This window comes from Dichotomopilus funicola, assembly GCF_033296635.1.
Source record: "Dichotomopilus funicola strain CBS 141.50 unplaced genomic scaffold C8A04scaffold_33, whole genome shotgun sequence".
Taxonomy (NCBI): domain Eukaryota; kingdom Fungi; phylum Ascomycota; class Sordariomycetes; order Sordariales; family Chaetomiaceae; genus Dichotomopilus; species Dichotomopilus funicola.
Window position 1 is genome coordinate 317,978 of NW_026944054.1, and position 25,536 is coordinate 343,513.

General features: G+C 53.3%; 8 protein-coding genes across 8 annotated transcripts; 4 read left to right on the forward strand and 4 right to left on the reverse strand.

Annotated features, from left to right (window-relative positions):
• Positions 1-2,361: 2,361 nt before the first annotated feature.
• On the forward strand, positions 2,362-4,001 carry C8A04DRAFT_28927 (uncharacterized protein; the record flags this gene model as incomplete). Its single annotated transcript, XM_062780827.1, has 3 exons — positions 2,362-2,436; positions 2,520-3,060; positions 3,130-4,001. 3 exons carry the CDS (start codon positions 2,362-2,364, stop codon positions 3,999-4,001), a joined length of 1,488 nt encoding a protein of 495 aa, XP_062636869.1.
• A 242-nt stretch (positions 4,002-4,243) lies between these two features.
• C8A04DRAFT_28928 (uncharacterized protein) lies at positions 4,244-5,879 on the reverse strand (the record flags this gene model as incomplete). Its single annotated transcript, XM_062780828.1, has 5 exons — positions 4,244-4,411; positions 4,481-4,762; positions 4,828-5,426; positions 5,495-5,692; positions 5,801-5,879. The coding sequence occupies 5 exons, from the start codon at positions 5,877-5,879 to the stop codon at positions 4,244-4,246; spliced, it is 1,326 nt and encodes a 441-aa protein (XP_062636870.1).
• A 3,038-nt stretch (positions 5,880-8,917) lies between these two features.
• Positions 8,918-9,811, forward strand: C8A04DRAFT_28929 (lytic polysaccharide monooxygenase; the record flags this gene model as incomplete). The annotated part of the gene is made up of 3 exons (XM_062780829.1): positions 8,918-9,021; positions 9,097-9,650; positions 9,714-9,811. The coding sequence occupies 3 exons, from the start codon at positions 8,918-8,920 to the stop codon at positions 9,809-9,811; spliced, it is 756 nt and encodes a 251-aa protein (XP_062636871.1).
• A 183-nt stretch (positions 9,812-9,994) lies between these two features.
• On the reverse strand, positions 9,995-11,812 carry C8A04DRAFT_28930 (Alpha/Beta hydrolase protein; the record flags this gene model as incomplete). The annotated part of the gene is made up of 1 exon (XM_062780830.1): positions 9,995-11,812. The coding sequence occupies one exon, from the start codon at positions 11,810-11,812 to the stop codon at positions 9,995-9,997; it is 1,818 nt and encodes a 605-aa protein (XP_062636872.1).
• Positions 11,813-15,247: 3,435 nt separating this feature from the next.
• Positions 15,248-15,673, forward strand: C8A04DRAFT_28932 (RlpA-like double-psi beta-barrel-protein domain-containing protein-containing protein; the record flags this gene model as incomplete). The annotated part of the gene is made up of 1 exon (XM_062780831.1): positions 15,248-15,673. The coding sequence occupies one exon, from the start codon at positions 15,248-15,250 to the stop codon at positions 15,671-15,673; it is 426 nt and encodes a 141-aa protein (XP_062636873.1).
• A 1,495-nt stretch (positions 15,674-17,168) lies between these two features.
• On the forward strand, positions 17,169-18,977 carry C8A04DRAFT_12412 (general substrate transporter; the record flags this gene model as incomplete). The annotated part of the gene is made up of 4 exons (XM_062777332.1): positions 17,169-17,870; positions 17,951-18,314; positions 18,363-18,427; positions 18,477-18,977. 4 exons carry the CDS (start codon positions 17,169-17,171, stop codon positions 18,975-18,977), a joined length of 1,632 nt encoding a protein of 543 aa, XP_062636874.1.
• Positions 18,978-19,127: 150 nt separating this feature from the next.
• C8A04DRAFT_28934 (family 61 putative glycoside hydrolase) lies at positions 19,128-19,955 on the reverse strand (the record flags this gene model as incomplete). Its single annotated transcript, XM_062780832.1, has 2 exons — positions 19,128-19,814; positions 19,896-19,955. The coding sequence occupies 2 exons, from the start codon at positions 19,953-19,955 to the stop codon at positions 19,128-19,130; spliced, it is 747 nt and encodes a 248-aa protein (XP_062636875.1).
• Positions 19,956-20,648: 693 nt separating this feature from the next.
• On the reverse strand, positions 20,649-22,631 carry C8A04DRAFT_12340 (uncharacterized protein; the record flags this gene model as incomplete). The annotated part of the gene is made up of 4 exons (XM_062777311.1): positions 20,649-20,741; positions 20,814-21,118; positions 21,170-21,669; positions 21,721-22,631. The coding sequence occupies 4 exons, from the start codon at positions 22,629-22,631 to the stop codon at positions 20,649-20,651; spliced, it is 1,809 nt and encodes a 602-aa protein (XP_062636876.1).
• Between the last annotated feature and the right edge of the window lie 2,905 nt (positions 22,632-25,536).

The window sequence follows — 25,536 nt, forward strand, 5'->3', positions numbered from 1 at the left end:
TCGTCCCGAACCAGCGCCAGCGTGTACCCGACCCCCCAGGCGCAGCCGACGCCACGGAGCCATGGCTCGACCCCAACCAGCGCCAGCGTGTACCCGACCCCCCAGGCGCAGTCGACGCCAAATAACTATGCCTCGGCCCGAACCATCCCCAGCTCGCACTCAACACCGCTGGATCCGCAGGCCCGGCAGTACTACGCCTATACGTTGGCGAACACAACGCCGATGCAGCCATCGCCGCTTGCGTCCGATTCTAGGCCGAGGGAGACGGAGCAGGAACGCCAGGAACGTAAGGCACGTGAACGTCTGGAACGTCAAGAACGTAAGGGGCGTGATGGTCAGGAGACGGAACAGGAGCGCCACGAACGTAAGGCACGTGAACGTCAGGAACGTAAGGAACGTGAGCGTCGCGAGGCTGAGGCTCAGGATTCGCGGGGTAGGAGGGACGAGCCGCAGCGCAGCTCGCGTCGTTCGGTGTCGCAGATGCCCTCTGCGTATCGTTAATTAGAAATGGAATGGGGGAGGGAATTGTTTGTGTTTAGGGTATTTGGTGTTTTGCTGTTTCTGTTTTGGTGGTTTTACTAGATTGTCATATGTACTTAGTACCCGCTGGCCGGGGATCGATTGTTTCTTGGAGTTTGCGGTCATGGAATGGTACACTTTACCGTTCTATATGCTGCGGTCAAGTGAAATGTTTGTTCTGGTGCTCTGTGTGAAATGGTTGGCCCTGTTGGAGGTTGAGGTTGTGTACTCGATGATATGGTAACGGGGTGGGAGAGAGGGTTTAAATTACTTTGTACAGTCGGCATGGTTGAAAACACAACTTCTACTCAATTACGGATAATACTGAAAATGCTTCTGTGTCTAGGTTGAGGGGTTACGCAAACCTGCGCAAGTTGATCGTGATAAAAGACGACTCTTGTCTCCGGGCCAGTGCTATTATTGAGAAAGAGGTTCGGCGATGCCCTGCTGACCCAGTTTGGCCTTAATTGTACACCTCTAATTATCAGTCACATTCGCAGCTTAACAAAACAAACAGTCAAAGGCTGAAAAGCAATAAAACATACTTAAAGCAAGTTCGACTACCGAGCTAAGAGCCGACGAAACGTCTCTGGGGTTCTGGCATTGCCGGCTTGATGTTATCTTATACTTTTAATTAATGAGTTGAAACACCTCTGGGCAAGTTGTCCTGTTGTTTACTTTCGTTGAATGGATGGATTTTAACCCTCAATCAATGGCAAGCTAACCCCCTTTGGATTTAACCAACCCTAACTCAAACTCTATCCCCGGACGTTCTTTCCCGTTTTGCCAAATGCCCAACAGCTCCTGGCCTGGGAGGCGACTTCCTCGCATTGCGTGATCGCCAATTCAGCTCTTTGGTGTTCAAGATAGTTCGTGTTACCCATTGCTTTGCCGCAAACTGCTTTATGTTGCGGCCTGGGGCTGGCTGTGGGATTTGTGTGCATGGCTTGTGTGACCCAAGACACAGCCGCAACACAGTTTCCTGCCCGGGCTTGGCCCTTGGCTTCAGATTTCAGAATAACAACCTCAGCAGGCCGGGTAACGATATGTCTGTCGGCGAGAATGCCAGACAGTCGTCCGATGATTGTTGAAGTTGCATCACAATGCCGCTTGGTACCTAGCACGGCCAACAACCGAATCGAGCAGTTAAGATTTCCACGGGCAATTACCGAGTGTTTCCAAAACCTCCAATCCAATCCCCCAGCCCTCCGATGTTGCGACCTGCAGTCCTGCACGTCAGCGGCAGTCCCATCTCTGTCAGCCCTAATAGCACTGCAACTGGTCAAGCGCGGTCCGGGATGAGCGGCACGTACCGAGCTGCGCCATCCCGGATAGGCTCTGGAACAGGCGACACTTGAAACCCCTCTCTCTCGTTGAAAATCGCCCTGACAACTTGTTACTTGTGGTTGACAGACGTCGGATAGATTGCGGGTTTTGCGGGTTCATCTCCTAAATTCCAGGGCCCGCCTGTTCTTGTATGTTTCCCGGTTGACAAAATGACAAAATCATCCCTTGATAACAGAATCAGATCCAGCAGAAAGGAATAATGGATGTCAACCGGAAGGTCTGGGGGCCGGACCTGCGTAGATGCAGCTCAGCGGCACGGAGGCCCTCGGCTATGCGAGGATCGCGGCTGTCAAGGGGGCCACGAGCGATGACTGGACCCTCCATATGTTCCTTTTTGGGGCAGGAGGAGGCAAGGAAGAGGCGCATGTGAGGCGCTGATTCAAAGTGCAAAACTCCAGATGAGCTATAAACCGCGCAATCCAGCCTGGGATGCGACGATCGTCTGGCCTGGTCTGACTTGGGGTTGCCAACCGACCGATTCTACAACCGACGACCATGTCTGCATCACCAGCCAAGCCCGATGTGCTGCTCGGCACTACCGAGCATTTGATGCCTGTGGAGACCATGAAGGCGAGTCTGCCAGCTTAAGCCGCATGTTGAATGCTTTGGACCATGTGGCATGTTTCCTAACATTTATTCGTCACAACAAATAGGCAGTCATATGGCTCGGGTTTGCCCTCTGCTTCCTCGGGTTCTGTGCTCGTTCCTACATCCGATGGGTCTGCTTCCGCAAGTTGCTCCCCGAAGACTGGGTAATGATGGTTGCGTTGGGTCTCCAGCTTGCCGCAGCCATCGTTGCCCAACTACGGCTATCCTACGTCTACGAGCTGGAGGATGTCTCGAACCAGATCATCCCGATGCCGGATACTTTTATAGATGATGTGCCCAAGGCCCTACACGGGATCTTCATCCAAGGCATTCTCAGCATTACGGGTGTGCATCTCGTCAAACTCAGCTTTCTGCTGTTCTTCTACCGCCTCGGTTCTTCGATCACACAGTACCGCATCTTTTGGTGGTGTGTGGCGTTTGTCACATTGGCCTCGTACGCCATCAGCATCGCGCTGATCGAGTATAAGTGCATGCTGAGCGACCTTCAAGTCATCTTTTTCGAGTGCACAGCCAACGGCGAGACAGCACGCCAGTGGACGTACATGGTAGCCTACTGCACGATCGATGCAGCCTCTGATGTTTTGAGTGAGTCTTTTACCCCTGCATCTTATACCCCTTGACCATTCCAACTCTCCCGCTAACGACGTCCCAAAGTCGTCTGTCTCCCTATCGCCATCCTCTGGCAAGTCCGCCTCTCAATGCGCAAAAAGCTCATCCTCACTGGCATCTTCTCCCTGACCCTCTTCACCGTGGCCGTGACCATCATCCGCGGCACCATCAACGTTGGCCGCGTGGCCACTGACGGCTCACAAACCCAAAACATCGCCTGGGCCTGGTTCTGGCTCTCCATCGAGTTCATCACCGCCTACCTCACTTCTTGTCTTGTCTCCTTCCGCATGTTGTTTGTCCACAACGAGAAGGAGAAGCGCAAGCACAATGGGGAGGATGGTGTGGAGAAGGGTCTGGGCAACGGCAACAACAACAACGGGCTGCCGTCTCCGCCGGCGAGGAAACGCAGGAGTATTTTCCATCTAGAGTCGCTGCTGGATACCTTCCATGACTGGGAGGGTACAACGCGCGCGGGGAGTGATCGGGCCTTTTTGAACGATGCACTCCCTTCGGGTAGGATGAGCGTTGATTTTATGCAGTATGATTCCAGCGATCTTGTTGATGGGGTGTACCGCAGTCCGCATAGCCAGAATCAGAACGAGGCTGATGATCATCATCATAACCCCCCACCCTACTGGGGCGCCTCGGAGCACACTCGCAATGGAAGTGAGGCGACGGCAGTCGCCGCTGTTGATGGTGGTGGTGAGGATGAGAGACCGGATTCGGCCAAACCGCTGGCCGAGCATCAGGTACATGAGGTGGAACCGGTGGTTGTGCATCCAAGACAATCGAGGAGGGGACGGGTGTTTGATGCGGTGCCTGGGCGAGGAACTTGGGGAGGACAGGGCTGGGATACGACGAAGAGAGGGAGTATGGGGTTTCAGTTTGGTTTTGATCATCGAGGTGGTGGTCGTTAAAAAGGTTGGGACTTGGGAACTGGGTTGGTTTGGGGCTTTGCTTGGCTGGTTGGTCATGGCATGGCGTCTGGATTTTGGAATGCTGGGATAAGGGTCGCTTGCGAAAGATACCACTTGGGCTTGGGTAGGTTGGTCCTTTACGAATTGATGAATCTCGTTGTTTTTCCAATGATATCAGATTGGTTTCTTCGAAGTATTATCCATTATTTCATAAAGACATTCCGTTGCTGTCATGCTCGTGGTCAATACTTTGTGCGTACCGGATAGTCCCCATCGCTGCGTTGCTCTCCCCAAGCAAGAGCAGGGTGAGACCACGGGTCAAGGAAGCATCTCAAGTCCGGCGAGCTCCCCAGGTTGAACACACGGGTCAGAACATATGCATTATTCGGATCACCGGCATAATCCTGCATCTGTGATTTTGTCAACATGACCATCCCTGGACAACGTTCCAAGCGGAAGTAATGAAGGTGGACACTCACCTTCCGGGCCTGATACTGGCTAACATAAAACTCGGCACCACAGTGTCCAGGCGTGGCCTTCACCTCGAGATGGTATTTGGTGTTACTCGACCAATGCGGGGATACGGGTACACCCATGGTGCTCAGGAACCCCGGCATGCGGCCAGAGGGATCAGCGTAGGTAAAGTCGGAAAATTGGGACTGCGGGAGGAGGAACTCAGGAAACTGCGCATACTTGCGCAGGTGGCTGGTCCAGTTCTCGTAAGACCACCCTGGGAGGTTGTTTCCGAACAGTGCGTAGATCTGGTACTAACGTTAGTGTTTTCAGGGACATTGTTTAGAACAAGAGATGGAGACAGGAGACGAACATAGTTCTCCCCCAGGAACCCAATCCAGTCGTTCCTCGGCACCCCAGGTGGTGGCTGCAACCTCCCCTCAGCAGCAGCAGCAGCATCGTCAGTAGCAGGATGGGGATTGCGCGCAGCACCACCACATGAAAGTATCCGTAAAGCCGCCCCAACGAACAAGATGATAATCGCCGCGCCTCCGTGTTCCCCGTTGTTGGCAAGGTCGTGAATCCCGCTCTTCATCGACATGACAGCCAGCACACCAGCGGCCCCGGCAATCAGGCCGCTAAAGAGCGGGAGCAAGTACGGAAGACTTGGTTTCGACGCCCGACGGAGGGATAAAGCGATAAAAGGTGTTATGACGTCAAGCGCAATGGCGATGATGGCTAGGGCGGCGCTGGCTTTGCTTTCCAACTCTAAGGTGCCTTCTTTCTCGCGGAGTCGGCTGTAGTTGATGTTGCTGAGTGTCGTGTTCCAGGATGCGATGATATCCTCGGTGGGCTGCTTCCTGTTCTTGTTGCCCTCCAGGGACTCCCGAAGGATTGTGAGGAGGTTTTGAGTCGGCGGGAATGCCTTGCGACAGCGTGTTTCGCCGGTTGTTTCGTAGACGTCGCATATTCCTGTTGAGGTTAGTATTTGGCTTGCACGGAGTGAATACATCAAGCTGCTATGAAGCATAGGTAATTACCTGACATCCCCCAGTACCAATAGGTGGGTAGGTCATCATAACCAAGCGGTTGTGTTTTTGTTTGACCTGGGCTGTCGATGGCCGCGAGCTCCTTCAACGACTCTCCTGCAATGGCAACGTTGACTCGGTAAAGGGCAATATCCTTGGTCGTCGGTGTGGCACACCCGATGAGGAAGACGATGTTAGCGACAAGGCTCACTGTTTGAGAATTAATTAATTAGTATTTTCACCCAGGCGTGACATGAGCGCGCTTAGGAGAATGATTAGTCCGTCAATCACGGAGTTACGCCCGACAACTGGACTCACCGATAGCAAACGCAGTGATCCAGCCCGACGAAAACCCAACAGCTCCCCGCTTAGGTGCAGGCTCATGAGCAGCAACCATCGTGGACGAGATGTCCTCACACGGACGACGAAAACCAAGGTTTGATCCCCACCAAAAGCTGGGTAAGGTATTATCAGGAAGAAAAGCCCGAGAAAAAAGGAAAAGAACTCCAACATAAACAAAATACACCCAACCCACCAACACCCTCCGTCAATGATCAAACGCCCCGGCCGACAACCCCCCTCCCCCCGCAAATTCAAAATCTGCCCTTCTCACACGCTTTCTCAACCCCTTGCGTGGCCTGCCATTATTGCCATGCATGCAAATTCCCCATGACACGTTGGCGTAAGACGCACAAGGGTAACGCGGCTAATAATGTTACGCTGTGGCGTTGTATCGTGTGTCCGGATTTGCCAGTCTCCGCTCGTTGTCGTCCTCCGCTTCCCCGTTGACGCTTCGAGGCCTTCCGCCCCCAAATACCCCTCAACCCTCACCCTCTTGGGGTTCTCTCCCCCCTGCAAGGCACGTTTGCCAACACAAGCGAGGGCATTCACAGGCTCGGCAGGTCCGTGGCACCCCTGGACGCTTGGTTGGCGGCTGCAACCTTCTTTGCTGCATTGCGCTGATCGCACCCGGAATGGAGCTGTTAAGCGATTTTCTTATTTTCTTATTTTTTGGGGCTGTTTTGTTGATGCACGTCGGATTCCTTGGGCTGAGGAGCTCTGTGCGTTCGCCGTCGTGTTCCTGATTTGTGGCGGCTTTTGATGGGAGGGAATTGGGAAAAGTCAATTATGTGTCGTGCATGTAAGTGTGGTTTGCGATGTACAACGAGTAGAACGATATTATCCGATCATCCATCGATGTGTGTGGGTGTGTTCCGCCCTGGCTGCTGAGCGCTTGACCGCAGGCTTGGGATCACGACGGGTTCGCACGGTAGGTACCCGCATCTCAAAAATGGCGTATTGACACTCCCGTGCCAACATGAATGTCATATCGAGCAGCTCCCATGTACCGTACCTCTCTCCTGCCTGTATGAGCCGTGGAATTTCCTCTCTGACGAAGCTGAAACGCTGTTGGACTTGGTCATTGAGGCGCTGGATTATTTCTATGTTGTCGAGAAGCCCAAAGTCCGTTAAAGGTGCTGCTCCTTCCTGCAGTGTCTATCGGTGCCCTAGCGACTTGTATGGTAAGGAATCCGTGATGAGGAACTCGTCCCGAGAATACTTTTTTTCAATCCCCAATTCCTCGCACACCTCACCTACATCAAAGATGAGGGTATCTGGCGAAAGCATAGCGATGATGACAGGCGTGATGGTAACATCGCCCGAGATGAGTGTCGACGCCCACTGAATCGTACTCTGCTCCTCGGAGAAAACCGAGAGAAAACAGCTCGGAATAGAGAGTACCAGTCGAGATGGTCGACCACTGCCTGTTTAAACCTGGCGTGATTCGAAGTTACGAAACTGGCGTTGGATGCCGCCGCCGTAAGGGTACCGGTGAACGGGTCTCGCGTGTGTTGAGAGTTGCCGTGTGATACCCTCCAGTATACTGTTGGGAGGAGAGCCTCCTCACAGGTAAAGTCGTGGATGTTGAACCTCTTCACCATGCCGCCCCGAGAGATGATTGGTGTAATGCTTCGCTGAGAATATTCTTGGGTCTTGGGGGCCTGAGTCATGTTAGCTTCCAAGTAATTTCGTATGGTGAGATCGCTAAATACCTGGTACTGGGGAGGATAAGATTTACCTGTGCTGATGAGAATTTGAACGTGACATGCGGCCTCGAAAGTCAAAAGGAAGTAAAAGAAGTGCAAACCAAAGCCTTGCTGGTGTTTGATTGGGCTAATTATGCGTTTTGGCGGAGGCGACAAAGACAGTTGGGTATTGCAAGAGGCTTTGGTTCACCGCCAATTTTAATTTGATCGGAAAACACGGCGATCGAATCTGCTGATGTGGGGCGAATAAATTTTAAATAATTACTATTGAGAGCTCTTACTGCTTTGGTTGGACAAAGAAATACTGGACCAAACATTATCGTCACTCACATCGAACTTGACTTTATTTCGGGAGTGGGAGACCTGCGTACGCCATGGAGCGGCGGATTCATTTTGCAGGGGTTGTGAAAGTATTATACGGAGACTACAGAATCTTCATCGTACTAGGCACAATGTACCTATTTAGATAGTGTAGAACATCTGGTTGCCTACCTATGGATCGTGAGTTGCCTTCGTAAGGCCCCGACTAACGTCCTTGGTGGCTGGGAAATGTCGGATACCTTTTTACCGCTATTGCACATGAGGCCCGACTTTGAACTTTTCCGGAAGCACACTACTGGCAGCCAAACCTGTCTTCGGGGGGCTGTAGATCAGTAAACGGTCAAGTTACAACCCTTGATCTGATCAAAAACGTGGACTGGGAGCAATTTTAAAGAACCGAAGGAGCGGGTTGAGTTTGCATTCATTGCACTAACTTCTCGATCCGATAAGATTGATCGAGATCAACTTTACAGTCTTACCGAAAAGAATATATTGATTTCACTCAAATTACAAATACTGATTTCGTTCTCACTTTCTGTACGTCTGATTTACTTGATTAACGTAGTCTAATACCCTCACCTGACCTCGCGTGGTAGTTATAACCCCGGATGAATACTGGTACGGGAGTAACGGTACCAGCTCCCGCTCCTTGACTCGGAATTAAACGCTAATGATCATACAGCGACCACTCATAGGCTGTCGGTGTAGAAGCTTGGGATCACTTCATTCGGGGCTTTCGGTGGACAAAAAATTCGGAGTTAGGGTACCCGAGGCCGAGTCGGCGTATGTTGTTATATTTAGCCTTCGAGCCTGTTTTTGCCCACCGACACGAGATCCAATTCGAGCGAGCCCCCGATACATTTCCCGATACGGAACATACAGCAGCAGAGTTGCTGGCTGGGTAACATCCAGCAATATATTCTCTTCCACCCTGGATTGACGCAAGAATGTGAGACAAATAAGCATTGGGCCGCAGTGTCCGTGTGGCCGACTTCATAAAGCGAGCGCCGACCGCTGGGTAATGGAAGCTCTCAAACAACCGGTGAGTAACTTAACGCTGAACACCATGTCTCGCTTACTCTCTGGCGCTCTTGCGTTACTTTTCTCTTCGACGGCCCTCGGGCACGGCGGGGTCTGGAACTACTCCATCGCAGGAGATTGGCAGCCCGGGTGGGTGTTATGCCGTCTTATTACACTCAAAGACAACTCATCCATCCCCCACTAACATCATAACGTGAAAAACAGATTCTTCCCCTACTACCCAGCCGAAGGCCAATCCTCCATCCAACGCCACTGGATCGACTTCGGCCCCATCACCGACCTCGCCTCCCCCTCCCTAATCTGCAACAACCCGGGCACCTCCGCCGAAGAATACGCCACCGTCGCAGCCGGCGCCCAAATCGAAGCCTACTACCGCGGCTGGCCGCACGACATCGGGGCCGTGATCGTATGGATGGCCTACTGCGGAGCCGAGCCGGCTTCGTGCGCCGAGTTCGACGGCACCGACGGTGCGCGCTGGTTCAAAATTGACCAGGCTGGTTTATTGTCGGGGACGATGCTGGACGGGGTGTGGGCGCAGGGAGATATGGTTGCGAATCGGAATTACACGTGGAGTGTGACTATTCCGGAGAGGTTGCAGCAGGGGGCGTATTTGCTGCGGCATGAACTGCTTGCGCTGCATGTGCCGTTGACGCCGGAGTTTTATCCGGAGTGTGCGCACTTGTATGTTACGGGGACGGGGGATGAGTTGCCTGGGGAGGACTACCTTGCGGCTATCCCGGGGGTGTGGGAGCAGGATGGTGAGTAGTAGATTTGACGGAAAGGTCCTTGTTGCTGTGCTAACGATATATGGATTGAATTAGACCCCGAATTGCACCTTTCCATCTACGAAGAACCAAGCTCGAGCAGAACAGACTGGGAGATTCCTGGGCCGGCCGTTTGGAGGGGATCAAGGAACTGAGATGGAAAGTGCCTGAGCCTCTGTCCCGTTCTTCGCAGCATTATGGAACAGGAACAGACACCAGAGTGAGATGTAACGCCAATTCTAGGTTCCACGGATGCATTAGAATACACAGAGGCTTAATATATCGAGACATAGTACCATCTGCGTACCGAATAACCTAGGAACCTTGACAAACCGCTCTTAAAACCCCCTCCGAATACTAGGCCAGAAATCCTTCGCAAGCTCTTGCTGAGCAAGACGGATCCGGCTGTCCTCCTCGCTAACAGCCAGCGCGCTAATCCAGGCCAATGTCTCCTCCGGCTTGGCGAAGTACGGGTTGCCATCCGCCTCGCATGTGACACGTTCGTCCGGCAGCTTCCCGTCGTACAGGAAGTTGCGGATATGCTTCGCAACACAGGTAGACGGCAAGGAGATCGAACAATGGCCATAACCCTTGACCTCCACAATCCGGGAATGTTCGAACGCGTCTTCCGCACTTTGCGCGGACACAACGGGGCAAACGGGATCCCACGAGGTTGTGAGGATGAGGACCGGATGGGCCGTCTTGACGCACCGTTTCGGTACGTACTCGTGGGTGTGCGGGATCGACCAAATCTGCTTCGAAAAGTAAGCGTCGAGGATCGCGTCCCCAAACTTAGACTCGTTGAAGAACGGCACGAGTTCCTCGACCAGGCCAAGCCTGTCCGAAGGCCAGTATTCGGGACCAGCGACGCCGTCGTTGTTGGAGATGAACTGGAACGGCTCCGCCTCGTCCTCCCACGCCTTCTTTAGGCCATACGCCAGGTACGCGGGCGTAGCATTCCCTTGAAACAGCGCAGCCAAGTTGTCCGCGAGGTCCCTCCAGGTAGCCGACTTGTACAACCCCGGGAACACCCCGCTATGCCACACCGCCCAGTAATCCAACACGCCATAAACCGTACTATTGACATACACCCCAACCGGCTCATCCCTCAACTTCTCCACCCCCTTGACAACCACCTCCAACAACTCCTCCTTGCTCCCCGCCAAATCCGCCAACGCACAATCCCCCTTCCCAGCCTTCAAACACTCCTCCACAAACCCCTCCAACACCCGATCCGTATCCGTCCACATCTCCCTATCCAACCGCGACTGATACCAATCAAACTGATTCGCCACCCCATCCACAATCACCCTCTCCGCCCGGTCCGGAAACATCGTCGCATACGTCTGCCCCAAAATTGTCCCATAACTAAAACCCCAATAGACCATCCCCTTCTGCCCCACCCCATCTAGGATGGAATTCATATCCGCCGCCGTCTGCGGTGTATTCACATACTCCGCGTGCTCCCCCGCGATCTCTGCACACCCTTTCACATGCGGGCCCATCCACGCGAACAGCTCCCCGCTATCCTCCACCACTTTCTTCGCCCTAATCCCAGCCGACAACCGTTGCCGCGCCTCATCGTTAGGGAAACAGGTTACTCGCGGAGACGAGGCATTGACGCCGCGCGGGTCAAAACCGAGGATATGGAAGCCGTCGCCTACGATGTCGGCGATTAGCGCACCGCGTTTGAAGACTAGGCCGGTGCCGGACCCGCCGGGGCCGCCTGGGTTGATGAGGAGGTTGCGGGTGGAGGGGGTTGGGTTGCGGCTGCGGAGGCGGACGAGGGCGATGGTGAAGGTTTTGAAACTGGGGTAGGCGATGCTTGTCGGGGGGTTGGCGAAGTGATCCATGGGGACGGTGAGGTTGGCGCATTCGAGGGGTCGGTCGGCGATGGCGCCGCAGGGGGCCCAGGGGATGGTTTCGCCTGGGTAAAGGGTCGGTTGGGGGTCATTGGGGTTGTTGTTGTTGCCATTGTGGGATGTGGGGACCTTGATGAGGACGGCGTAGGTTAGGAGGGAGACTGTGATGATGGTGCAGAGGGTGACGGCGGCGCATTTGGTGAAGCCATTGCGGCTTGATTTGTGGTGGATAATCCTTGGTGACTTCTCGTTAGGGTGAGGCCCCGGGAGTAAGGGATCGCGTTCGCAATCCATCTTGAGGGATGTGCCCGGGTAAACTTTGGTGGTGTTTGGACGTGGTTCACGATTGATGGCAAGTGACGCTTCCGCCCTCATCTACGGCAAGCTAGCCCTTTTTCAATGCGACCCCTTGCCCGCGACACACGCCTTGTCAACGACAAGATGGAGAATTCTCATCGATGACTCGCTCGGCAACGACAACAAGCCGAAGCTGACGACGCACGCGACGCTGAATCCGAGCACGCGCGGGGAACTTGGAGACCCACTTTCCCAAACAGGAAGGCCACTCCCTCAGATGTCTTGGCAAGGCTTTAAGGTTTTGTTCCTTTTCTTGTTCTCAACTTCCATTTTCTTGTTCACTTTTATTGGTTTCTCCTCCATGTTTTGCAGCGGAAAATGTATTCTTTCCCTTGTTGAACTATGTGAACAAAGTAAAAAAGAAACCTGTTCTGGATGTGTTATATCCACCATGGCCCTGACTTCGTTCACCGCAGCGTTGTTCTGTCACTTTGTGAGGTAGGTAAGGTAGCTAAGAGCTTCTATGATATTGTACATATTGTACTGCATGAGTCTGCCTTAACTGAACACATGTTCGATGTTGGATCTTATTGGCTGACAAGACAGATGTGCCCGATGGTCCAACATCGACCCACTTTGTGTAAGGCAGAAAGGGAATTATGTTGCAGCAGCAGCGAGGAGAACAGAAAGCAATGAACCGTGAATCGTGAAGTGTGAACGCGGCGTGGCAGCAAATAACGAGAACTTTGGGTACCTAATCACTGCTGCACTGCAGCTAGCCGGCGGATTTTGATTGGGTCTACGTCGAGATCACGGGTTTGGCAGCTAGCAGGCCGTGAACAGTGAGTGGTTCTACTTTGATTCAGAGTCCGCCGGCTCGGTGGCGGTGCTATAGTAATCAATGATCACCTATGAGTCTAGTTAATTACTGGTTGGGGGTAATTAGCTCAAGTTGAGCAACAACGTCTACGTGAATTGGCAACGCCGGGCACCGGTGCATTTTGTCCTCAACAGTTTAGGATTGCATTTCTCCTGTTTATATTTTGACGAAGACTAAAATCCGGCCTTTTCTCACTATAGACATCACACAAGCATTTGACAGACGAGCCTAAAACCACAAGTAAACTGGTGGAAAGTGCTGGGGCCTGATTGGAAAGCAGAGGTAAGTCGTGCGTGAAGTATGCCTGGTAAAGGGCCTACCCGGCAAGAGGAGACTGGAAAGTGGCACCGCCGTGCTGAAATGTCTGAGTCGTTGTCGCCGCGGCGAGGCGAAAGGTGAAGCCATCGTCGCGGCGGGAAGCCGCCGGGATCTTGATGGTGGGTGATGGCATGGCGGCGTCCGGAGATATAGGCCAAGAACTCGGCCCTGGTAGTCAAACACTAGACTACCAGAGTTTCCAGCCAGGGCCTGAACAAGGCCAGGTAGGCAGTGCTGGAGGAGGATACTTCAGCACACTAGTATCTCTGCCGACTCCCTCATTACACAGGACTTCCCAAATTTCTAGAGGATGCAGTCCCCACGGCGAGACCTCCCGGACAGCGAGTGGAGTCCCTGGTATCCTCGTGAATCAGGCTGGACATTCCACACCCCGACCTGCGGGGAAAACCATGTGTTACCTCTCCACTAGCAGTGATGGCTGGAGGATTAATCCCACATCTGCTCAGAAAGGCGGCGTTGTTCTTTTGATCCTTGCTCTTGAAGTCGATTGTGGTTACCAGCGAGGTTTGATGGTTTTCATTGAGCTAACTCTTCCCCCTGTTTTCAAGGCAAGTAAACGCCAGAGTGCATAGTTGCATTGTGTGAATTGGCGTCTCACAGCCCGGAAGGATCGGGTACACAAGCCCCCATATGTTTTGCTTGGTTTTCCAGTTCACCCGATGACTGCAGAGGAGACCAGAAATGAAATAGACCAGCTTGATAGCCCCTGCTGTCTTGAAGAAGCGTCAGTACATGCCATAGACCAAATAATGGGACACGGTTCGGTCAGATACTGCACCGGCTGACATGGGAGGCGAAGCAAACATCTTGTCTCGACCTACAGATGAAGCACGTTCTCAAGCAACAAGCTGCAAAGCGTTCGGGTCACACCGCTTTCTGATCGACAGGCACAATATGTAAACCTTCCAGATAGAATCAGGGGGTCCCCCTGTGGATGCATTCCGCAACTGTCGTTATTTCATAGGCCGGAGGTGACTGCTACCGTGGATCATAGAAGCAGAGAGCAACAATGGTTTGTCTTGCAGCACACAGTGGGAATTTAGGCTCATCTCACTTGTAAACTAATCAGCCGCCTTTTTAGGAATGGTTAGCTGTGAAAGGGGAAGGATGTTGTAGATGATTGTCAAACTCACAGCATCCTAGCTCATGCCAAATCTTAAGGGCCTGTAACTGCAGGATTGGGAATCTTGGTTGATGGGAATCATGCGTTGAGACGGAGGCGTCGCAAACACGTGCACCGTTGGTTGTTCTCTTTGCTCGTATCTATTGATCGATTGAAGCCGGTACAAAGGGTTCAAGCTCTCTCGAAACCCAGATTTGATGTTAAGAAATGCAAACCTGTTGCCTGGCTTATGTTAATAAATCATACGATACGGTCGTGACGAAGATTGTAGAGATCCAAGACACCAGCATGCCAAGCTTCCTGCGTCGTTGGAAGCTAGGAACAGCAGTTCAGCTGGCAGATTTTTGCCTGTCGAGAGAAAAGGGCATAGTCAAAGATGTGAAAGCGCAAACATGTCGCGTACGTTGCTGAATCGCCCGAAGACTGTCTAATATGCACGTCAGAGACTGGAATGTGACCGATTCGCTGGATAGCAGCAAACACTGGCTACACTGCTCCCACAGCTAGTCATAATTTTCGGTATCTAGAGCTATGTGAACGCCGTTAGTAGCAGTTTTAACGCCGACTCCGTACAATTTCCCGCCAATGTCATGTTTGGACGCCGGCCGTCGTCTCTAAGAGTCGGTCGCTTACCGTACAGTTCCGAATGCTCACTGGCTATCGGTTTTCGGTCACGTTCCGGTGACGAGCATATCTCGGCGTGGCTGGCGCGCCTTGGTGTCGGGGTACCTTGATGCCGGCGTGTCTTGGTGTTGGTGTGCGGAAACCTGTGCTTGCACCTGTCCGGTCTTCCTACTTTCCTCAGCATCACACATCACGTGTAGATGCGCAACTGTGAGGGCTTCCGTCCGGAATGGAGGGGGCTTCCGCCCGCAACTGAACAGGCGGGCTGTAGATGGGACGGAAACTCAACCTGGAGGAGTATAAATACCCGCCTTCTCAATCGCCTCCCGCCCTCCCCTCCCTTCCAACCACACGCACACACACACAAATTTCGAGGCCAAAGCAATCACAAGCAATCCCATGCCATTACCTTCTACCTCAAACTACACACACTCAAACAAACCACTTCTCACACACCTCAACCAAAATGTTCTCTTCCAAAATCACTTCCACCCTGGCCGTGCTCGCCACCCTCCTGGCCGGCACCACCGCCTCTCCGGTCACCACTAGCTCCGGTGGTGAAATCGACACCCGTGCGGCCCTCACCAACGGCCGCTTCACCTACTACAACCCGGGCCTCGGTGCCTGCGGCACCAACCACGGCGACGGCGACCTAGCCGTCGCTCTCAGCCACGCCGACTTTGACCCGTCTACCCCCAACGGCAACCCAAACAACAACCCTCTGTGCGGCCGCCGCCTGCGTGCTTCTTTCTCCGGCCGCAATGTCGATGTCACCGTCATCGACCGCTGTGTCGCCTGCAACTCGGGCGATTTGGACTTGAGCCCGGCTGCGTTCCAGGCGCTGGCTGATCTTTCTGTGGGGGTTATCCAGGGCAGTTGGACTTGGCTCTAAGTTGTTCCGGAAGGGTTTCTTTCCTTCCTTCTTTCCTTTCGTTACGACCGCGATTAAGGATTACGGTTTCGCGACACCGACTGTGGAGGGGAGAGAAAGAACGGCTACGGATCGGGTGGTGGAGTTCTCGGTGTCTTTTCGGCGGACGGCAACGGAGGCAATCTGGGAGTCTCGGCGCTGGGAATGGCTCGGAAGGAGGGTCTGTCACTTTGGGGATTTAGAAAGGGTGGGATGATAATGGGCAATTAGGAACTGTCTAGCCCTAGTACGGTCAATCAACATCTTCCACCTATTTCATTGTTTTATTGTGAAGCTGTGACCTGTTGACTGTGAATGTTCTGCTCCTGCCTCTGAACAACGACCGTAATCACGATTCACAAACATCTGCGCCTGGTGCGCCGTACCCAACCAGCCGGTGTTGTTTCCACTGATACCTTCTAGAAGGTTTAGAATTCCCAGGCATCCTGGCACGCATTGTGCAAATTTCTGGTAATTCTGGGTTGAAATTTTAACCTGCTTGGTTAATTTAATTATTCCATCCCCGGCTTTGCGTCAAGAATCCCGGGTGTATTTTCTTCGTTCACATTTTCCAGCCGTGTTTTTGCGGCTCGTTCGGCTCGGTTTCTATTTTCGTCCTCGAGAACCTTTCGCCCGGCTTTTTACTACCTTTCACTTTGAACTGTTGAAAATCCCAGTTAGGTGAAGAACAGTCAGGAGCTAACAGCTGTGGTTGATGTTTGCGTACCTTAATACGCCAAGCCTCGGCATTTCGAACAGTGTGCCTGTTATTCTTACTCAATGCAGGAAACTGATCTGATCTTATTGGGCCGCTTGATCCCGACGTTTCTGCCGTGAACAAAATAGCTTGTTCGGCTCGCTGTGTTAAACAAAAGGCACCCGAGGTGAAGAATGAAGCTGTGTTGTATTTGATCCGTATCAGCTTATCTTTCCCGTCCAAACCAATTCCAAAAATACAGCAACTCGACCGGCAAACAAGACCCCTAAACCGATTTGGAAGTCCCAACCTTTCTGCACATACCAAATCGGGGAATTTCCCCTCAGTATCACAAAAATCCCACAAATCCCCAGATACACGGTACGACGTTACATTCCGGCCATCCACGGTGCCACGATCGGCAGCGGGGTGTCAGTGGTCGAAGCTTGTTGCAAGGTCGCACAACCGCGGCCGGCAGCTGGACGGCAATTGTGCAATGTAACGAATGTTTGGAATGCTGCCGTTTGGAGAGGGCAGGAGGGCAGATAAGCAGGTGTTTAAGTGGTCGCTTCCCCAATTTTAGGTTCCCCGACTTTTCGAAGTGGTTCCTTCCCAGTTGTTTTAGATTAGCACCCAAGACTTCACCTTGAACGGGGAGCTGGGCCAGTGGAGGTCAAACTCAAAGGACTGTCACACGAGCAATCGGTCTCTGATAGGGCTTCATTGACATACTGTTACACCTGAACCCCTTCCCAATCCCATCCCGCTCAATCCATCACCATGGCCACCCTTCCCGACCCCGACAATAAACCGGGGCCTACACCCTCCCACCGCCCCACCAAACGCGACGACCTCCTCGAAATCGAAGCCACCCGCGATCTCACCGCCGCCGAACACGCCCTTGGCTTCTGGCCCGCCATCCGCCAATACCCACAAGCCACCTTCTGGTCCATGTTCTTCTGTCTCGCCGTCGTCATGGCCGGCTACGACGCCCAAATCATCACCTCCTTCTACGCGCTACCCGCTTTCCAGCAGAAATACGGCAGTCCCCGTCGTAGTGACATCCCCTCTGGGGGACCGGATATCGAGTACGAAGTGCCAGCCCCCTGGCAGACAGCGCTGGGGATGGGCAACCCGATCGGGCAGATCCTGGGTGCGTTAGCGAGCGGGTATCCACTGGAGCGGTTCGGCCGGCGGTGGACGCTGGCGGCGTGTTGTGTGTGGAGTATTGGGTTGGTGTTTGTGCAGTTTTTTGCGACGAGTGTGGGGATGTTGTGTGCGGGGGAGATTTTGGGCGGGTTGGCGTATGGGTTTTATGTGGTGATTGCCCCGACGTATTCGTCTGAGATATGTCCGTTGGCGTTGAGAGGGTTTTTGACGACGTCGGTGAATTTGGCGTTTGTGATCGGGCAGTTTGTTGCGCAGGGGGTTGCGGCCGGGTTAGAGAGTCGGTTGGATCAGTGGGCTTATAAGGCGCCTTTTGTAAGTGCTGGTTACTTACACATGTCCCTAGCTATCTTTGGACCACCTTGAGAAGGGTACGGCTAACGCTGTGTGACCAGGCCCTACAATGGCTCTGGCCAGTCATCATCCTGATCGGCCTCCCCTTCGCACCAGAAAGCCCATACTGGCTCGTCCGACAGGGCCGCAATGCCGATGCGCGCCAGTCCATTGTCCAGTTATCGTCGTCCAAGAACCCGCCCGACGTCGACCAAGTGCTGCTGGGCATCGAGCAGACGGATTTGCTCGAGCAGGAGCTGGAGGCCAGCAGCTCGTACTGGGACTGCTTCAAGGGGGCCAACCTTGTGCGCACCGAGATCTCCATTATGGTGTATCTCATCCAGGTTATTGGAGGGAATCCCCTGATTGCGTACGCGACGTACTTTTTTGAGCAGGCGGGGTTAAAGTCGTCCGATGCGTTTAACAGTGAGTTCTTTTGTAGTGTTTATTCACACCGGAGCTAACTTGGAATAGTGGGCGTCGGGAACACGGCACTAGGCTTCGTTGGGACCATCACATCCTGGCCGCTCATGAACTATGTACGTCCCACCACTCCCCACTCATACCGCACTCGGCTAACACCTCCAGTTTGGCTTGGGCCGCCGCACCATCTACAACTCCGGCATGATCTTCATGACCATCCTCCTCTTCGTGATCGGCTTCCTTAGCATCCCGACCAACAACACCGCCGCGGTCTGGGCCATGGCCACGCTCATGGACATCTGGACTTTCACCTACCAGATGACCGTCGGCCCCATCTGCTTCGTCATCCTCGCCGAGATCTCCGCCACACGTCTGCGCAGCCGCACTATCGCCGTGGCTACCGCTGTGCAAGCCGCCGCTACGATTGTCACGACGGTCGCGATGCCGTATATCTTTAATAGTGACGAGGCGAACTGGGGTGGGAAGGCCGGGTTCTTGTTTGGGGGGATTAGTTTGGTGTGTTTGGGCTGGTGTTACTTTCGGTTGCCCGAGAGTCGGGGCCGGACGTTTGAGGAGTTGGATATTTTGTTCCAGAAGAAGGTCCCGGCGAGGCAATTTAAGCACTATGACTTGCATGTTGAGGATGAGGCTGCGAGTCAGGGGTAGGGTGTATTTTGAAGTCTCGATACTTAGTTTGGTTACTTGGTTTTGCTTCAGGGTCAACAAACAAGCAGTGTGTCTTCCTGAGCATTGTCGACCTCGGATATTCCGGCTTTGACTGTGTACCGTGGCTTTACCTAGCCAAGGTAAACGACTCTAACAACTAATCGGCCTCGGCCCCGGCACCACATACGTCTTCCGCCCATTATCCGGAACTCCATTCACCCAAATCTGAATCAACACCCCCGGATCCTCCTGTCCATACGCCCCCGGAATCGACACCGTCTCCTCCCCAGACGGCAAATAAGACCCACTGCTGGTGACATTAACCTGCGCACACGACTGATAAAACTGCGCCCCCATCCTATCATACGCCGAATGTAGCGCCAACAACTCCTGCCTAACCAAATACTCCCCCGCCTCCAAACACTCCGGCACCCTCGCATACGCCCACCCCCCCTGCGCAATCATCCGATCCACCCCCCACGTCCCCGTCGCGGTATCCAGCCCATCCTCCGCAATCTTAAACCACCTCAGCCCGGGATCATTACTATCCGCCGTCGCCGCATCCTCCACGCGAGCCATGTACGTCGAGATGGGGCCCTTGTGGGAGGGGGAGATCGGGTTGTCAGGATCGTTGGGAATTTGCGCGCCGCCGAGGACGTGGCCCCAGCCGGCACCGATGGTGTCGCCTGCGCGGATCGGGAGGACGGTGGGGGAGTGGCTGCCAGGTTGGAGACCGCAGGCGAGGTGGGGGTCGGTGACGTCGTAGACGGGGTAGTCGGAGGAGGGGGCGCGGAGGGCGGTGAGTTGGCCTTGGTCGATCCCGTTGATGGAGAGTTTCTGGGGGTGAGTTCGCAGTTAGTTTGGGGTCGTTCATTATTGGCGGTGGTACTGGCCGTGATTCGGGAGGAGTGGACTCACCTGGAAGATTGTGTGAGCCTGGGCTGAAGCCGTTAGGCCGATGATGATGGTGGACTTCATGGTTGTTGGGTTGAGACTTGGTAAAGGTATTGTTGTTAGGCGAATGTTGTGCTTTTGGGTAGAACAGGGAACAGGAGAACATTTTGAAGGCCCTGATGATGCTCCTACTTATAGCTGGCTGAACTGTAACCTCACATCGATCAAACCATATACATGCATGCTATTTTGACCAAAAAAGGTCACGGAGACGACGGACCGCGGTGTCCAATTTGTTCAATAAAGAGCCCGGCAAAGTCCGTTGTTCACGACCTATTTGCCCACCTCTCATGTCCTCGTATCAACGCTCTGAAATTCCGTACACGCGCCCAACTACCAGGCGGAGATCAATTAAAGCCCCAACTCGCTGTGTTGTCGGAATGGTGAATCATGGTTGGCTGAAGCGCACCACGGACTTGTTCCCTCCGTCCCCGTTTTTTTCACATCGAACGTCCCCAGAGGCTTGGCAAATAAGTCTTGTCTTGTAGTCTTACAATCGTTGCCTTGAACCAATGTCATGTGTAGTTAATTATTATCTTCTCTTGTTTGGGTAAGAATGACTTCACTAACGGCGGACTTGCTAGCTCCTCGTCCACAGAGAGGCGATCGCCGTTCGGATGGGGCCTGGCCGTGGTATACCGCCTCCGCCATCTTGTCCCTACAATCCAATACCATAACGCAAACCCCACAAGTCGACAGTATACCGGTATACACTCGTCACTCAGGTTCACTCCAAATCTCGATCATCTCAACATCAAAATCCGCCCGCCAATTCCCCCTCAACGGATTCGGCACAAAACTACACCCCTCCTTTTCCACACCCCCATCACCATTCACACCATCACCATACACACCATGACCATTGACACCATGACCATTGACACCATGACCATTGATACCATCGTGACCACCGCCCTCCTGAAGTTGACGATGTCGAACCTCGAATCGCGCCAACTCGTCCCTCAACCGAAACACCACACCTGTTTCCCCGCCAAACACCACCCCATCCCCACTCTCCATCCTTGCCCATCCCCGACGCCCCACAACCCCCCGAAAGACATCCTGCACCGGCGTCACCTGAAAAAGCGCGCACTGCTTGTTCGAAGAATTCCGCGAACTTTCCCCGGGCTGGATACTCTCTCCGTCGTCTTCTGGCCGGGAGCTGAACAAGCCGAAGCCGAAGATTCCTACGTCCGCGTCGTATTCTTCGTATCCATCCTCTTCCCCTTGCTCTTCACCCTCCGAATTTCCTTCCCCTTGTCTCCTCTCCCTGCGGGTACCCCCGATGACAACCATCGCCTCGTCAGGGGCTGACTCCAGCGCGTCAAGGAAGATTGATGTGATGGTTACGTCAGGAGCATCGTGTGGGGCTCCGTTTTGGGTGTGGTCGTGGTTGTGGTCGCAAGGGTCGTACGCCCAGACCCGTGCCAGGGAACCGGTGTCGATGTTTTCGGCGAAGCGGGCGACTAGTTGGGCGAGATGGGGGGTCTTTAAGAATGGGTCGGGGGACGCACTCTCCTCCCTGGAAGGGTTGGTTTCGTTTATGGGGTTTATGGGAGCCATCGTGTTGCGAGGAGGTTTTAGCAGATGAGGAGGGAGGTCCAGGGCGCCCGCGATGAGGCAGGGATAGCTGTGGTTGAAGAATGAGACGGAGAGGATCTCGTAGAGGGGGCCCAAGAGGAAGGGGGCGATGTGCTTCAGCGCGTGGTCGAATGCGGGGTAGGTGATATCTTGTTCTCTAGCGTGATTGTCTTCCGAGTGTTTTGGTTGGGATGAGTGGTATTGGAACTGGAACGCGGCGACAAGTGCATCCGCGGCGGTTTTAAATCCAGTGGGGTCATCAATACTTGGGTCGAGTCCACCGGCGGAAGGTACGAACTGAAGCGCCAGGAGCACCTTCACAAGCGGAACAAACTCCTTTGCCGGGAAGGCGAGACTGTACAAGCGAGGAAGGGAGTGCTCCGCGGTAATAGCCTTTCCCACGCTGCGAAACCCGTCTCGGGGGACGGTGGCCAGACCAGGGTGTTTGACCTCCTGCGTGGCGCAGAGAAGGTCGATGAGGTCGTGGTAGATCTCATCTCCGTCGTCGTCATGGTTTGGCCGGCAGAACTCGTGATGCTCTTCGTACTCCACCTCAAATGCGTTCCGTAGAGCTAGGTTGCGTGCACGCTGCGAGTCGTAGATCCGGGTGTGGACATTGTCTGCGACCATCGTCGAAGCCAGGCTCTGGAAGATTCGTCTCCGGTGGTCCGCCCGCGTCCGCATGCGCGAATTGCTGCCTTCTTCGATAAATGACGAGTCGCGGTCAGGGAAAATCCACACCAATGCACGTTTAAGTTGAGCGAGGGTGAGGCCGGTCGTGTCCGGGTGTGCCGCGTTGGTGGGTGGCACAAATGGTAACTTGCTGAGGTACACAAGAGCGGCGTACACCCGCTTGCCGGCCGCCGTGCCATCGAGGGACCGAGGCAGAGCCGACTTTGTTTGTAGAAGAGAGAGGAACAATGGTTCGGTTAAAGTCTCCTCGTCGGTGCAAACCGAGCGGAAGACGCTGTTCAACGTTGCCTCGTCTTCCTCGCTGATGGCGTAGCTATCCTGGATCGCCTTGTCGAGGCGTTCCATCACAGCTTCTTTTTTCAGCAGGCCCCGGGAAAGCCACTGGTCTATTCTTCTCAGGCACCATTCTTCAACGGTGTTAGCCATGACCACTGTGCGGGATTAAACCCTAAGGGACTGAAGGAAAATAAGAATTAATTGACCGCGAGAGGCTGTGTGAAGTTGACCAGCTAAACCAATGCCCTGTGTTTAGCTTATATCCTTGGATGGATTGAGCCCCTCAGCCCCCAAGTCAGCTTATTTGAGGTCGATCAGGCCTTCGAGCAGCGAATAGTAACGATCGGTCAGGGCACAGCCTTCACACAAACAAATGGCCCACCATAACCAAATACTTCGACAACCCGAAGATACGTAATACAATGAAGTTGCCTCTCTTCGCTGAAGGTAATCCTGCAGCCGGCAAGTCTTCTCAAACCTCTACGTTAACGTAGCTAGGGGGTTGCTCACGCGTAGACTGCATCAAGTATCCGTACATTCCACCTTAACCATCAAAGATACGAGTCCGTAGTCCGTACATAAGCGACCGTCAAGGCACCAGACTATCACATACGACCATAGGCGCTAGAAAATACGGGATCCCGTCCGCTCTCCCCTAGTCAAACTGGCGACCGCCGGATCAGTACTCAGGTCGGTGACGACTGGGGAATCCCCGGTGTTGTATGTTTTTGCTCTTTTTCCTGTCGCCTCACCTTTTTAGTTCACATTGCTATGATGTTCAAAACACGGTCATTGGCATGCCGCAACTTACCGGCACATTAGGTATGTGGGTAGGTAGATGAACGGTGATGGCGTCACAGGGTCTGCATGCAACACGGGCCCGGGCTTGTGTTCTGGCCCCAAGACGCGCACCAACCCACCCGCAGCTGAAACTAGACGTCATTTGATCGTGAATGCCTGTGAAAAGTTTGACGGAGACGTTCCGCTATAAATACAGTCCCTTGCGCCCCCTTCCCCTCCCCCAACCTTGGGTTCTGCACCGACCCTTCCCTCTTTTTCTTTACGTTGATCCTGCCTCCTTCTCTCGGGATGAAGGCTGGCAGCCAACGTTGAACCCTCTCCTCCTTCATTAAACCACTACGCCACTCGACGCCAATTCGACTAGCTGCCATCATACTATATCCCGGTCTCATTATCCTGGAGGGATGTCCCCGTCTCATTAAACCGGGGGGACGCGCGCCTGAGTTAAATAGGAAGTGGGATATGTCTGAGCTGAGGGCTGGAAAAAGAGGAAAGCGCCTTTCGGTTGGCGATGTCCCGGTTTTTGCGCCGAGATCGGGCCTTGTTAGCTTGAGGGCGTGCTGAGGAACCGTGATGAGATGACGAACCCACGGCTAGACTTGCGTACAACATCACACGTGATGGGGTCCAAGTTCCGTTTGGAGATCAATATCTGAGTTCCTCGGTCACTCTTAGAGGGCTTTCAGGGGGCATCGTGCGGAAGTCTGCACTTATGCAAGCGCACGAAACATCCACCATGTGGGCTATTAATCTCTTATTAATTACTTAGCGGATGGCGTCAAATTCCACGGGCTGCCAATGGTGTTGTTGAGATCCATTCCGGGTCCCGTTGACCTTTTACCAGAGGCCGGTCAAGTGGACGAGCTCGCGATGCCTCATTCATTTTGCTGTCGTGTGTTCGATTCGTTTTGGGTGTTTAATACATGAGGCGAGTGAAAGACAAATATTAGTTAGGTACCTACCCGGTAGTTGAACGGAATTTTGATGATGACTCAAGGAACATAACATGGATAAGCCCGAGAAAAAGAAATACATATTTTTAGAGTGGTCGGCAACTTGAGGTGCTCGACGATAGTAGATAAATAAAAGTCTAATTAATGAACTCAATATTTGTCGTCACCTTCGAAATTCATCACACAGTGATATAATTACCTCTGCCTCTGCCTAGATGGCCCAACATGGAAACTTGGTCTCTTACCTAACCTAATATTGTGCAACCATATAACTTACAGTCTTGTTTGGGTCGCATCAATCTACCACTTGATCAATTGTGTCACGATACTGATGTTCGACACCAGTTCTCCCGCATTCCACCATGCTGCCAGTTAACTCTTGCATTTCAAATAGCTCGACGCCCAAACAAAGTTCAGGTCTAAACCGATGCGCCTGACTCGATATCAAAATGTCTCATTCGCCCAGCACAGCCAAGACCGGCGCCTTTGGTAGTTGCTGACACCTCGAGGGATCCCGGGCTGTGCCATCCAGCGCGCCACACGTGTCGTTGCCTGAATCAAGCAACCCGAGCCCGCGCCTGAAATAAATATAGAATCAACAATTGCCTATGATGTCTCAAATGCACGTCGTGTTTCAACCTGATCACCGGTCTCATGAACTTATTGCCACTCGCAGCTCGCAGTTTTGTCTTGTTGTTTTATTTAAAAAAAGACTGAACAAAACACCATAACCCAGAAATACCACGCGACAAGAGTAATCACCGGGAAACTTTACCCGTTCAACTTTACGTACCTACTCAAGACTCAACAATCGCCACATCACGCACGCAATGGCGCCCATCGGCTCATTACATTCCCACCTCCCGCCTCATCTGTTCTTCCCCGTACCGGCACCACCAGCACAACCCTACCAACAAAGTATCCTCGCCCAGCCGGACGCACAAACCGAGAAAATCAACAACTTGGCGCGCAGCACACACGAATTTTATGTGTCGGCGTTGGAAGAGAGGAGGCAAACGATACTATGGCGCTGGGTGGGGGTCATTTGGGCAGTGGTTTCGATGGTGCTGGTTGTTGTGTTTGGATTTGGGGTTGCGGGGTGGCCGGGGTGGAGGTCGAAGTGGGATGTAGGTATGGAATGGTGAGGGTGCATAGGTTATACCTCCCAGGCTGGGTGGATTGGATTATATCGGGGTTGCTGGGATCGAACACTGTGTTGATGCATTTGGGATATTTTTGGGTTGCGTTGAGTTCTATACTGGGATTGGAGTTGGGCGTGAAAGGTGGGGGATTGATATCCA